The following is a 13477-nucleotide window of genomic DNA, read 5'->3' on the forward strand; positions in this document are numbered from 1 at the left end:
TGGCTTGGGCTTGCTTATCAAATGTCCTAGGTTCCATTTTCACAACCTATTACTCATAGCGTAGGCCTATTTCTCACAATCTATTTCTATACCTTATATCTCATTCTATGAGCTCTTACCTATATATTATTTCTTATCAATGACAAACAAATATGTGCCCTACCATTTAAAACATTCTGATTCAAGTGTGCCCTTTTGCATGCAAATAAATGTCAATTCTCTCACATGCCAGACTTTTCTTTCTTTTCCACATCGATCAAATTACTATTACACAGTAATTTACTACCAAGAATATTCCAATCCATCTTCAAAATAAGCAGGGATAAATAAAATAAGATGTAAATGTCAAAGTGAGGTGTCTTCCTTCACTAATTTCACAGTGCCAGTAGATTTTTATCACAGCTCTCAGTGCAAGTTAACATTCAGTAAATGTCTCACCAGATAAAAGCACTGAACACCAAACAAATTAGAGAAAGAAAACACTGGTCCATAAAGTTTAAGGATGTGCTCAAATGGATGGATGAAACAACGGAATAGAGTTGTCTTAATAATATTCTTCTTCATCTCAAGGCAAATGTAGTGAAGGTTGCTTAGCAAAACAGATGGAACAATTTAAAGCAGAATACTCTCTGCTGAGAATGTTTCAATCTCAATCTATTTTAATTTGAACGGTTTTAAATTTGGCATATGTCATTTACAGTTTTTCAAATTTCATAAAAGTAAGTGAATTATTTCATACATACCGACTGTAGAAGTCATCCCTGTAGTAGTCATAGTCAAATTCATAACCACTGGGGATAAAAGAAAGTGAAAAGAGAGAGAGAGAGGGTAGAGAAAGAGAGACTGTTTAGCATTTAATGTTTACCAAAAGCTCTGTCAAACGCTAACATATCAAAACAGAAACCGTTTGATTTTAACAGACATGTAGGTCAAGTCTTAAGGTCACTGCCAACGGAGAAAGCCTTTGCTAATCTGACATGCGGAGGCCAAAGACTGACTGACAGGAATAAGAGTGGTTTCAGAGAGGTTCTACGTTCAAGGCCGCAACCTGTGAATAAACCTAGGATTGTCACAAGAACTAAGGTACCTCCATCAACAACACATTTGTCAATCTCACGTAAACTGTGAGCTCAGAGTAAGCTCTTATTTGTAAGAATGTAACAAAACATGATCTACATTTAAGGGATAAAATAAATAAACACCTATTCAGAACAGGACAGAAGTTCACATTTCTTTTTCACAGGGATCATTTTTAATTAAGAATCATGAAAATGTCATTTCCATTTAGAGCAGCCCAGTGTTGGCTTTGGCTCTCCTGTTTTGGTTCTCTAATTACCATGTTACATCACGGCTGTTTTGTGCTGTGATATTAAAATGCAAATTAAGTTAATTAATTTATAACATAAAAAACAAAGTGTAAATGAATAAATAAGTAAACAAAGAGGCGTAATGGAACAAGCCACTGAATGGGACAACTATGGATTGAGATGGTGTCAAATAACCACTATACGACAGTCTGGTAACCATTAGTCATAGTAAATAGACCAATATGGCCACACATCTGTTATATTATAGATTGACAAGAAAATGGAGATGTGTATGGGAGAAAATTAGGGCAATGGCCTTCATATTTTCAATATAATTACTTGACTTAATATTGCATGGGGAGTAAAGGAGCTCCGCGTGTAAATTGGGAAATAAAAATTAACATTTTATCAGAAGTTTTCACGGTTCCTATTTTTTGTGCCCTTGAGAAACATAGGCAAACTATTGTTGTCATGACTGCCTCCGAGGCTGCCTCCTCTCCTTGTTCGGGCAGGCTTCGGCGTTCGTCGTCACCGACCTTCTAGCCACTGCCGCTCCTAATTTCATCATTCCATTGGTTTTGTCTTGTTCATTACACACACCTGGTTCATATTCCCTCATCAGTACCTGTATAAGTGTTCCCTCTGCCCCCTTGTCTTTGTGTGTGATTGTTTATTGTGAGGATAGTGAAGCTCGGTGGAGCTCCTTGTATTTTGTATCGCCAGGTTATTTTCCCTGTGTGCCTTGTTGGTTCCAGTGCGCCTGTTTTGCACACTGGACTGTTTTTGACGCATTACTGCGTAACTCTGTTTTCCTGAATAAATCCTGTTACTCTGTGATTTACCCTCCTGCGCCTGACTCCTTCAACTCACGCGTCACAATTGTAAATCCCAAGATTGCTGATTTAAAACCTGCCTGAGCTTTTCCTCAGCCAAGAAAGGCCCCATATACATATAATTGATCATTTCCTCACAATACCAGCGAGTTAAACCCATACAGAACACTGACCTCTAACAAAAAAACGATGCCAGAGTTTTGTCGTGGTGAAATGTGTAGCATAATGAAAGTAGTGCCTGACCCGGTTAAAGACGGTCAAGAGTTTATCAGTTTCCTGAGGAAACAGGGCAGAATTTTGGGATTCCACGCTGGTGATTATGATAATGTTGTCCGTTCCCTATTGCCCAAAGCAATGTTGGCAAAATTAGTAGGAAACTATCGTACTCCCGCCTGGTCGTCCTCTCGTGAGCCATGTGACCCAGCAACTTGTCTGGAACAAATGTAAATATTTGTGACAGCTATTGAAAAAAATGTGTTCCTCCCTGACATTAACAAAATTAGTAAATGCACTCAGAAGGGAAGGGAAGGGAAGTTCGCTGTAATAATAGCATCACATCTCATAAAGAGTGTGATTAAGAAACATGTGACTCAGGGTTGTATTAGGTTGGATACTCTTCCAACGCCACCACAGGACTCATGCCACATGAAGTGGTAAATGGGAGACCGATGGGAGTATCGGGTGTTGTTAGTCACATGACACAAATTAGTGATCTGGCCATAATGGGAGTCTATGTTGTCCTATCGTCAGGAAATGACCCATGCGTTGCAGTGTGTACATTCCTAGGGGAAAGCAGCACATGAGGAGCAGGAGATAACCGAGATCCACATCAAGATCCACCAGGCTGGAGTGTTGGGACAGCGTTGGTCTGGTCCACACACAGTACTCCTTACAGCACCTGCAGTAGTAAAGACCACAGCCTCTCCTCGGTGGGTTCACACTTCTGGAAGACGCCATGATAAAGGAAGTGGAGCTAAAGAGAAGAGGAAGAGTAGATTCCACTGTAGACATGCAGTTGGGTTGGGTCTGGGAGCTACTTTAAAAGCCATAGTTTTTGTGTCAGTTGCTTTATTGGTTAATGCACCATGTAAAAAGGATAGATGTTGGGGTAATTGTACACTGGACAACATTTTGAGGGCAGTGATGTGAAACGTATATACAGTACTGAGTTACCTCAAGATGAGGTAAAGTTGATTAGGGCCACCGCACGTATATATCGGGTGGCCATGGATGAGGAAGGAGATGGGGAGCGAAGTGAAAATGACATGGCTTGGGAACACCTCTTGGAACCTGTGGCCTGACAGGGGGAAGACTAGGTGAAAGCATGAGGAGGTTTTTTAGGGCCTTCATTTTTGTGGAACCCAGCAGAAAAAGTATCCCGAAGGCATAGAGTCAGGCGAAGAGAGAGTGGGAATCGTCATGTTATTAAACTTTTATTTTTCTTAGCATAAATAATTATGCATAGCTTAACACATTAGTAATAATAACATTTTGTGTTTCTTTTTGCTTTTCAAGTCTTGTGCTATCACTCTCTTAGGAACCAGAAGGAGGAAATGGAGAAAGTCAAAAGCTCCAGCTGAAATGTCATTCTGTTGTCCGATGAGAGATGGAAATAAGAGCGGGCATAGTGTGATTATAGAACAGAGGCCATAAGTCTTGGATTTGTAAACATAATAATCAACTGTGAATGTTAATCGTGTTTTTATTTCTTGTTAATGTTTTATTATCAATGTTTCATCATTTAAAAGGAATTTCCAAGTTTATATAATGTTGAACAGTATGCAGCTAATGTTCAAGAAGTGTGTCATGACGTGACTTACATTAATGTGATGACTGTTATTTATCGAATCAAGTAACTATGTGTAATTGTAACTCGATTAAAATAATAATTAAACAATTAACTCAATAGGAATTTGGGGAACCATGGAAGAAGTTGTTTAACGAGTGTCACGCCCTGGCTCTGGGGACTCTAGTATGTTGAGCCAGGGTGTGAGTTTTCGTTTGTTTTCGTTCTAGTTTAGTATTTCTATGTTGGCCAGTGTGGTTCTCAATCAGAGGCAACGTGTATCAGCTGTTGCTTGTATAGGGTGAACGCACCAATTTGTGAGTCGCTCTGGCTAAGAGCGTCTGCTAAATGACGTTAATGTGCCCTTGAGCAAGGCACTTAACCCTAATTGCTCCTGTAAGTCGCTCTGGATAAGAGCGTCTGCTAAATGACTAAAATGTAAATGTAAATGTCTCTGATTGGGAACAATACTTAAGCAGCCAGTTTTCCCACAGTGTTTGTGGGATCTTGTTCCTGTGTAGGTTTGTGGTTTGCACCTTTGGACGTCACGTATCGATTTGTTGTTTTTGTTCGTGTAATCATTATTTTAATAAATATGTTCACCTTCCACGCTGCGCCTTGGTCCTCTGTATCCGACGATCGTGACAGAAGATCCCACCAACACTGGACCAAGCAGTGTGTCCAGGAGCCAGCGTCAGAGGTATCGCTAAAGGACATCAACCTCGACTGGGCCTGGCCCACGGGGAGGAGAGACCGCCAGAAATTTTTTAGGGGGGGGCTCACGCCGTGGACGACGGGGCAGCAGGAGGCCGCGATAGAGCGGTCCAGCGGGTTTGCAGAGGAGGCCGCCAGGTTAAGGGGCCACTGGTCACAGAGGAGAGGGAAAGTGTAGAGGCACGGCGAGAGGTACTGGGGTGTGTTACCAGTCCGGTCCGGCCCGTTCCTGATCCCTGCGTAGGGCCAGTGATGTGTGTCCCCAGTACGGTCCGGCCTGTTCCTGCTCCACGCACCAAGTCAGTGGTGCGCTTCGTCAGCCCGGTCCGGCCCGCTCCTGCTCCCCGCACCAAGTCAGGGGTGCGTTTCGTCAGCCCGGCTCGGCCCGTTCCTGCTCCCCGCACCAAGCCAGTGGTGTGCGTCGTCAGTCTGGCACAGCCCGTGCCTGTTCCACCGGTGCCTGGTTCGGCACGGGTCAGCTGCTTCACGCCGGAGCTAGAGCAATCCGCTCCACCAGTGTGCAGTCCAGCTCCGGTCAGCAGGGCCAGACCGGACCAGGGGTACTTTGGGGGGTTAGAGAGGGAGTGGGGATCATGCCTGGAGCCGGAACCGCCGCCAAGGCGGAGTGCCCACCCGGTCCCTCCCCTGTGGTGTTTGGTTGGCGGGGTCGGAGTCCGCGCCTTTGGGGGGGGGGTACTGTCACGCCCTGTCTCTGGGGACTCTAGTATGTTGAGCCAGGGTGTGATTTTTCGTTTTGTTTTCGTTCTAGTTTAGTATTTCTATGTTGGCCAGTGTGGTTCTCAATCAGAGGCAACGTGTATCAGCTGTTGCTTGTTGTCTCTGATTGGGACCAATACTTAAGCAGACAGTTTTCCCACAGTGTTTGTGGGATCTTGTTCCTGTGTAGGTTTGTGTTTTGCACCTTTGGACGTCACGTATCGATTTGTTGTTTTTGTTCGTGTAATCATTATTTTAATAAATATGTTCACCTTCCACGCTGCGCCTTGGTCCTCTGTATCCGACGATCGTGACAACGAGTCACCATCTCCCGAATTAAACTCTCAGAATATATATATATATATACACAGTGGGGAGAACAAGTATTTGATACACTGCCGATTTTGCAGGTTTTCCTACTTAAAAGCATGTAGAGGTCTGTAATTTTTATCATAGGTACACTTCAACTGTGAGAGACGGAATCTAAAACAAAAATCCAGAAAATCACATTGTATGATCTTTAAGTAATTAATTTGCATTTTATTGCATGACATAAGTATTTGATCACCTACCAACCAGTACGAATTCCGGCTCTCACAGACCTGTTAGTTTTTCTTTAAGAAGCCCTCCTGTTCTCCACTCATTACCTGTATTAACTGCACCTGTTTGAACTCGTTACCTGTATAAAAGACACCTGTCCACACACTCAATCAAACAGACTCCAACCTCTCCACAATGCCCAAGACCAGAGAGCTGTGTAAGGACATCAGGGATCAAATTGTAGACCTGCACAAGGCTGGTATGGGCTACAGGACAATAGGCAAGCAGCTTGGTTTGAAGGCAACAACTGTTGGCGCAATTATTAGAAAATGGAAGAATTTCAAGATGACGGTCAATCACCCTCGGTCTGGGGCTCCATGCAAGATCTCACCTTGTGGGGCATCAATGATCATGAGGAAGGTGAGGGATCAGCCCAGAACTACACGGCAAGACCTGGTCAATGACCTGAAGAGAGCTGGGACCACAGTCTCAAAGAAAACCATTAGTAACACACTACGCCGTCATGGATTAAAATCCTGCAGCGCACGCAAGGTCCCCCTGCGCAAGCCAGCGCATGTCCAGGCCCGTCTGAAGTTTGCCAATGACCATCTGGATGATCCAGAGGAGGAATGGGAGAAGGTCATGTGGTCTGATGAGACAAAAATAGAGCTTTTTGGTCTAAACTCCACTCGCCGTGTTTGGAGGAAGAAGACGGATGAGTACAACCCCAAGAACACATTCCCAACCGTGAAGCATGGAGGTGTACAGTGGGGAGAACAAGTATTTGATTCACTGCCGATTTTGCAGGTTTTCCTACTTACAAAGCATTTAGAGGTCTGTAATTTTATCATAGGTATACTTCAACTGTGAGAGACGGAATCTAAAACAAAAATCCTGAAAATCACATTGTATGATTTTTAAGTAATTAATTTGCATTTTATTGCATGACATAAGTATTTAATCACCTACCAACCAGTAAGAATTCCGTCTCTCACAGACCTGTTAGTTTTTCTTTAAGAAGCCCTCCTGTTCTCCACTCATTACCTGTATTAACTGCACCTGTTTGAACTAGTTACCTGTATAAAAGACACCTGTCCACACACTCAATCAAACAGACTCCAACCTCTCCACAATGGCCAAGACCAGAGAGCTGTGTAAGGACATCAGGGATAAAATTGTAGACCTGCACAAGGCTGGGATGGGCTACAGGACAATAGGCAAGCAGCTTGGTGAGAAGGCAACAACTGTTGGCGCAATTATTAGAAAATAGAAGAAGTTCTAGATGACGGTCAATCACCCTCGGTCTGGGGCTCCATGCAAGATCTCACCTCGTGGGGCATCAATGATCATGAGGAAGGTGAGGGATCAGCCCAGAACTACACAGCAGGACCTGGTCAATGACCTGAAGAGAGCTGGGACCACAGTCTCAAAGAAAACCATTAGTAACACACTACGCCGTCATGGATTAAAATCCTGCAGCGCACGCAAGGTCCCCCTGCTCAAGCCAGCGCATGTCCAGGCCCGTCTGAAGTTTGCCAATGACCATCTGGATGATCCAGAGGAGGAATGGGAGAAGGTCATGTGGTCTGATGAGACAAAAATAGAGCATTTTGGTCTAAACTCCACTCGCCGAGTTTGGAGGAAGAAGAAGGATGAGTACAACCCCAAGAACACCATCCCAACCGTGAAGCATGGATGTGGAAACATCATTCTTTGTGGATGCTTTTCTGCAAAGGGGACAGGACGACTGCACCGTATAGAGGGGAGGATGGATGGGGCCATGTATCGCGAGATCTTGGCCAACAACCTCCTTCCCTCAGTAAGAGCATTGAAGATGGGTCGGGGCTGGGTCTTCCAGCATGACAACGAACCGAAACACACAGCCAGGGCAACTAAGGAGTGGCTCCGTAAGAAGCATCTCAAGGTCCTGGAGTGGCCTAGCCAGTCTCCAGACCTGAACCCAATAGAACATCTTTGGAGGGAGCTGAAAGTCCGTATTGCCCAGCGACAGCCCCGAAACCTGAAGGATCTGGAGAAGGTCTGTATGGAGGAGTGGGCCAAAATCCCTGCTGCAGTGTGTGCAAGCCTGGTCAAGACCTACAGGAAACATATGATCTCTGTAATTGCAAACAAAGGTTTCTGTACCAAATATTAAGTTCTGCTTTTCTGATGTATCAAATACTTATGTCATGCAATAAAATGCAAATGAATTACTTAAATATCATACAATGTGATTTTCTGGATTTTTGTTTTAGATTCCGTCTCTCACAGTTGAAGTGTACCTATGATAAAAAGTACAGACCTCTACATGCTTTGTAAGTAGGAAAACCTGCAAAATCGGCAGTGTATCAAATACTTGTTCTCCCCACTGTATATTAAAATACATAGGCCTACATGTATATATATGCATGACACAAGTAATTTTTCCAACAATTGTTTACAGACAGATAATTTCACTTATAATTCACTGTATCACATTTCCAGTGAGTCAGAAGTTTACATACACTAAGTTGACTGTACCTTTAAATAGCTTGAAAAATTTCAGAAAATTATGTCATGGCTTTAGAAGCTTCTGATAGGCTAATTTACATCATTTGAGTCAATTGGAGGTGTACCAGTGGATGTATTTCAAGGCCTACCTTCAAACTCAGTGCCTCTTTGCTTGAGATCATGGGAAATTCAAACGAAATCAGCCAAGACCTCAGAAAAATAATTGTAGACCTCCAGAAGTCTGGTTCATCCTTGGGAGCAATTTTAAATGCCTGAAGGTACCACGTTCATCTGTACAAACAATAGTACGCAATTATAAACACCATGGAACCACGCAGCCGTCATACCGCTCAGGAAGGAGACGCGTTATGTCTCCTAGAGATGAACGTACTTTGGTGCGAAAAGTGCAAATCAATCCCAGAACAACAGCAAAGGACCTTGTGAAGATGCTAGAGGAAACAGGTACAAAAGTATCTATATCCACAGTAAAACGAGTCCTATATCGACAGAACCTGAAAGGCCGCTCAGCAAGGAAGAGGCCACTGCTCCAAAACCGCTTCACTGTGAACAAAGGAAAACATTTCTGCTCTCCCTTTGTTAGCTTAGCAGCTAGTGCAAAGCTAACCCTATTTGTACAGGAATCTCTCTTCCCAGCACAACAGAGTCCCCTATAACAAGGGAACGGGGGTTTACCAATGATGTCTCACGTTCACCCTTAAATCAGCGTTAATTTTCGCAATGTTTACCGGAACGCGCGGAAACATTAAGAAATACACCTTGATCTACTCACGCTACTGAAACGCGAGAGATGGAGAGATAATTACTCGCTTCGGTCAAGGTAATTTATGTACTCAAATTTCTATAATCGGCCGGCCCATATGTCCTCGCTCTAGAAACGCGAGAGACAGAAATAGTACTACGTTTTGGTCAATGAGTCTATTTCTCAGAATACCTAAATCGGCCGGCCCATATGTCCTGGCTCGTAGCATTCAGTAATTCACCCTACACGCTGACTTTGTCAGATAAACAACACCGGAGGCAAACTCTAGTATCTTGTTCAAATGGAAACACACACACCTCAACAACAAATAATGCCTACGGCTCTACTGGTGTAGAACATAATCTGGGTGTATAACATAATGTGCTGCACAATTCATATAGACTGAATTCAACAGTAAGGTCTCATTCCATCTTAGATTCCTCGCACGGGGGCATCAATATGTCATGACGTAACTTGCACTACCAGTCAAAAGTTTGGACACACCTACTCATTCAAGGGTTTTTCTTTATTTTTACTATTTTTTACATTGTAGAATAATAGCAAAGACATCAAAACTATGAAATAACACATATGGAACCATGTAGTAACCAAAAATACAGAAGATAGCCCTATTTGGTAAAAGAACAGCTCAAATAAGCAAAGAGAAACAAAAGTCCATCATTACTTTAAGACATGAAGGTCAGTCAATATGGAACATTTCAAGAACTTTGTTTCTTTCAAGAAAGTGCAGTCGCAAAAACTGGGAATAGAAGACCCAGAGTTACCTCCGCTGCAGAGGATACATTTATTAGAGTTACCAGCCTCAGAAATTGCAGCCCAAATAAATGCTACAAAGAGTTCAAATCACAGACACATCTCAACATCAACTGTTCGGAGGGGGCTGTGTGAATCAGGCCTTCACGGTCGAATTGCTGCAAAGAAAACACTACTAAAGGACACCAATAAGAAGAAGATAACTGCTTGCGCCAAGAAACACGAGCACATGGACATTAGACCGGTGGAAATAGGTCCTTTGGTCTGGAGTCCAAATTGGAGATTCTTGGATCCAACCGCCATGTCTTTGTGAGACGCGGTGTGGGTGAACGGATGATCTCCGCATGTGTATTTCACACCGAAAGCATTATGGTGTGGGGGTGCTTTGCTGGTGACACTGTCTGTGATTTATTTAGAATTCAAGGCACACTTAACCAGCATGGCAACCACAGCATTCTGCAGAGATACGCTATCCCATCTGGTTTGGGCTTATTGGGACTATCATTTGTTTTTCAACAGGACAATGACCCAACACACCTCCAGGCTGTGTAAGGGCTATTTGACCAAGAAGGAGAGTGATGGAGTGCTGCATCAGATGACCTGGCCTCCACAATCCCCCAACCTCAACCCAATTGAGATTGTTTGGGATGAGTTGGACAGCAGAGTGAAGGAAAGCAGCCAACAAGTGCTCAGCATATGTTGGAACTCCTTCAAGATTGTTGGAAAAGCATTCCAGGTGAAGCTGGTTGAGAGAATGCCAAGTGTGCAAAGCTGTCATCAAGGCAAAGGGTGGCAATTTGAAGAATCTCAAATATAATATCTATTTTTACACTTTTTTTGGTTACTACATGAATCCATATGTGTTTTTTCATAGTTTTGATGTCTTCACTATTATTCTACAATGTAGAAAATAGCAAAAAATTAAGAAAAACCCTTGAATGAGTAGGTGTGTCCAAACTTGTGACTGGTACTGTACATTAATATGATGACTGTTATTTATCGAATCAACTAACTATGTTTAATTGTCACTCAATTAAATTAATCATGTACTGTGGCTTGCGAAAGTATTCACCCCCCTTGGCATTTTTCCTATTTTGTTGCCTTACAACCTGGAATTAAAATTGATTTTTGGGGGGTTTGTATCATTTGATTTACACAACATGCCTACCACTTTGAAGATGCCAAATATTTTTTATTGTGAAACAAACAAGAAATAAGACAAAAAAACAGAAAACTTGAGCGTGCATAACTATTCACCACCCCAAAGTCACTACTTTGTAGAGCCACCTTTTGCAGCAATTACAGCTGCAAGTCTCTTGGGGTATGTCTCTATAAGCTTGGCACATCTAGTCACTGGGATTTTTTGCCCATTCTTCAAGGCAAAACTGCTCTAGCTCCTTAAAGTTGGATGGGGGTTCCGCTGGTGTACAGCAATCTTTAAGTCATACCACAGATTCTCAATTGGATTGAGGTCTGGGCTTTGACTAGGCCATTCCAAGACATTTAAATGTTTCCCCTTAAACCACTCAAGTGTTGCTTTAGCAGTATGCTTAGGGTCATTGTCCTGCTGGAAGGTGAACCTCCGTCCCAGTCTCAAATCTCTGGAAGACTAAAACAAGTTTCCCTCAAGAATTTCCCTGTATTTAGCGCCATCCATCATTCCTTCAATTCTGACCCGTTTCCCAGTCCCTGCTGATGAAAAACATCCTCACAGCATGATGCTGCCACCACCATGCTTCACTGTGGGGTTGGTGTTCTCAGGGTGATGAGAGGTGTTGGGTTTGCGCCAGACATAAAGTTTCCCTTGATTGCCAAAAAGCTCAATTTTAGTCTCATCTGACCAGAGTACCTTCTTCCATATGTTTGGGGAGTCTCCCACATGGCTTTTGGCAAACACCAAACCTGTTTGCTTATTTGTTTATTTTTTCTCTGGCCACTCTTCCGTAAAGCCAGCTCTGTGGAATGTATGGCTTAAAGTGGTCCTATGGACAGATACTCCAATCTCCGCTGTGGAGCTTTGCAACTCCTTCAGGGTTATCTTTTGTCTCTTTTTTGCCTATCTGATTAATGCCCTCCTTGCCTGGTCCGTGAGTTTTGGTGGGCGGCCCTCTCTTGGCAGGTTTTTTGTGATGCCATATTTTTTAAATAATGGATTTAATGGTGATCCATGGGATGTTCAAAGTTTCTGATATTTTTTTTATAACCCAACCCTGATCTGTACTTCTCCACAACTTTGTCCCTGACCTGTTTGAAAAGCTCCTTGGTCTTCATGGTGCCACTTGCTTGTTGGTTCCCCTTGCTTAGTGGTGTTGCAGCCTCTAGGGCCTTTCAGAACAGGTGTATATATATACTGACATCATGTGACAGATCATGTGACACTTAGATTGCACACAGGTGGACTATATTTAACTAATTATGCGACTTCTGAAGGTAATTGGTTGCACCAGATCTTGCAAAGGGAGTGAATACATATGCACGCACCACTTTTCCGTTATTTATTTTTTCATTTCACTTCACCAATTTGGACTATTTTGTGTATGTCCATTACATGAAATCCAAATAAAAATCAATTTAAATTACAGGTTGTAATGCAACAAAATAGGAAAAACACCAAGGGGGATGAATACTTTTGCAAGGCACTGTAACAATTAACTCATTAGGAATTTGGGGCACCACGGAAGAAGTTGTTTAACAAGTTACCATCTCCCGAATTAAACTCTTAAAAGATATGTTATATATCGATAACACTCACTTATTAAATCATTACCTCATCAGTGTCATTCTGAACTTCGCATGATCCTTGAACCTGCAAGAACCCTAACCTTATTGATGAATCAGCAATACACAAATTGGCTTAATCATTTATTTACTAACTAACTAAATAATAAGAGAGAATACAAACACACACACAGTATAGGTTACTGATTACTAACGTAATACAATGAAAACAGGTCCCTAGTGGTCTTGACTAACAATAGCATGACTACTTGGTTAGGGGAAGGAGGGGTCAATAGAAAGGGAAGAGAGGAGGGGTCAAAGTGAAAGGGAGAGACAGAGATTCAACTTATCGTTGTTACATTTGGAAACCACCGCTCATTCGGATAAGAAATGCAATGCATATCTACACGTAGCTGTCCTTGATCGTCGTCTCTCTGTTGAACCACTTTCTCAAAAAGGGTTTGAGTGTCCTCCACTTCAGTGAGACTCAGCTTTTCTTCGAGTGGAGTGTTCGTTAGAATAGATACTTCAGATGTACCAACGGTTGTCTGAGATGGGATTGTCCTTCCCAACTCGTGTCTTTAGTGAAAGTTCTAGACAACTTTACATGTACAGCTGCAGACTGATATGATAAGCTGTAGTGCGTGGTCTTCTTCACGTGTAGAGATTGAGAGTTTCAGAGTTTCACCATTTCTAACATATGGACTACTGTCTCATGTTTCCTGGTCTTAGTGTCAACCATTTGTAACTTTCAGCTCCCGCTGCACGTTGGCTGGTCTGTAGATGTTCAACCATTTGTAATGAGAGCTCGCGCTTCACGTCGGCTGGTCTTTCTCAT

General features: G+C 42.7%; 1 protein-coding gene across 2 annotated transcripts in view; it reads right to left on the bottom strand.

Annotated features, from left to right (window-relative positions):
* Positions 1-13477, bottom strand: part of LOC121549588 (RNA-binding Raly-like protein) — a 76490-nt gene that overhangs the window by 18579 nt on the left and 44434 nt on the right. For both annotated transcript variants that reach the window (XM_041861373.1, XM_041861372.1), the window contains exon 3: positions 744-791. In XM_041861373.1, coding sequence (XP_041717307.1) covers positions 744-791 — 48 coding nt within the window. The remainder of the gene's footprint in view (positions 1-743; positions 792-13477) is intronic.

The sequence above is a fragment of the Coregonus clupeaformis genome, chromosome 34 (genome assembly GCF_020615455.1).
Source record: "Coregonus clupeaformis isolate EN_2021a chromosome 34, ASM2061545v1, whole genome shotgun sequence".
In the NCBI taxonomy this organism is placed as follows: domain Eukaryota; kingdom Metazoa; phylum Chordata; class Actinopteri; order Salmoniformes; family Salmonidae; genus Coregonus; species Coregonus clupeaformis.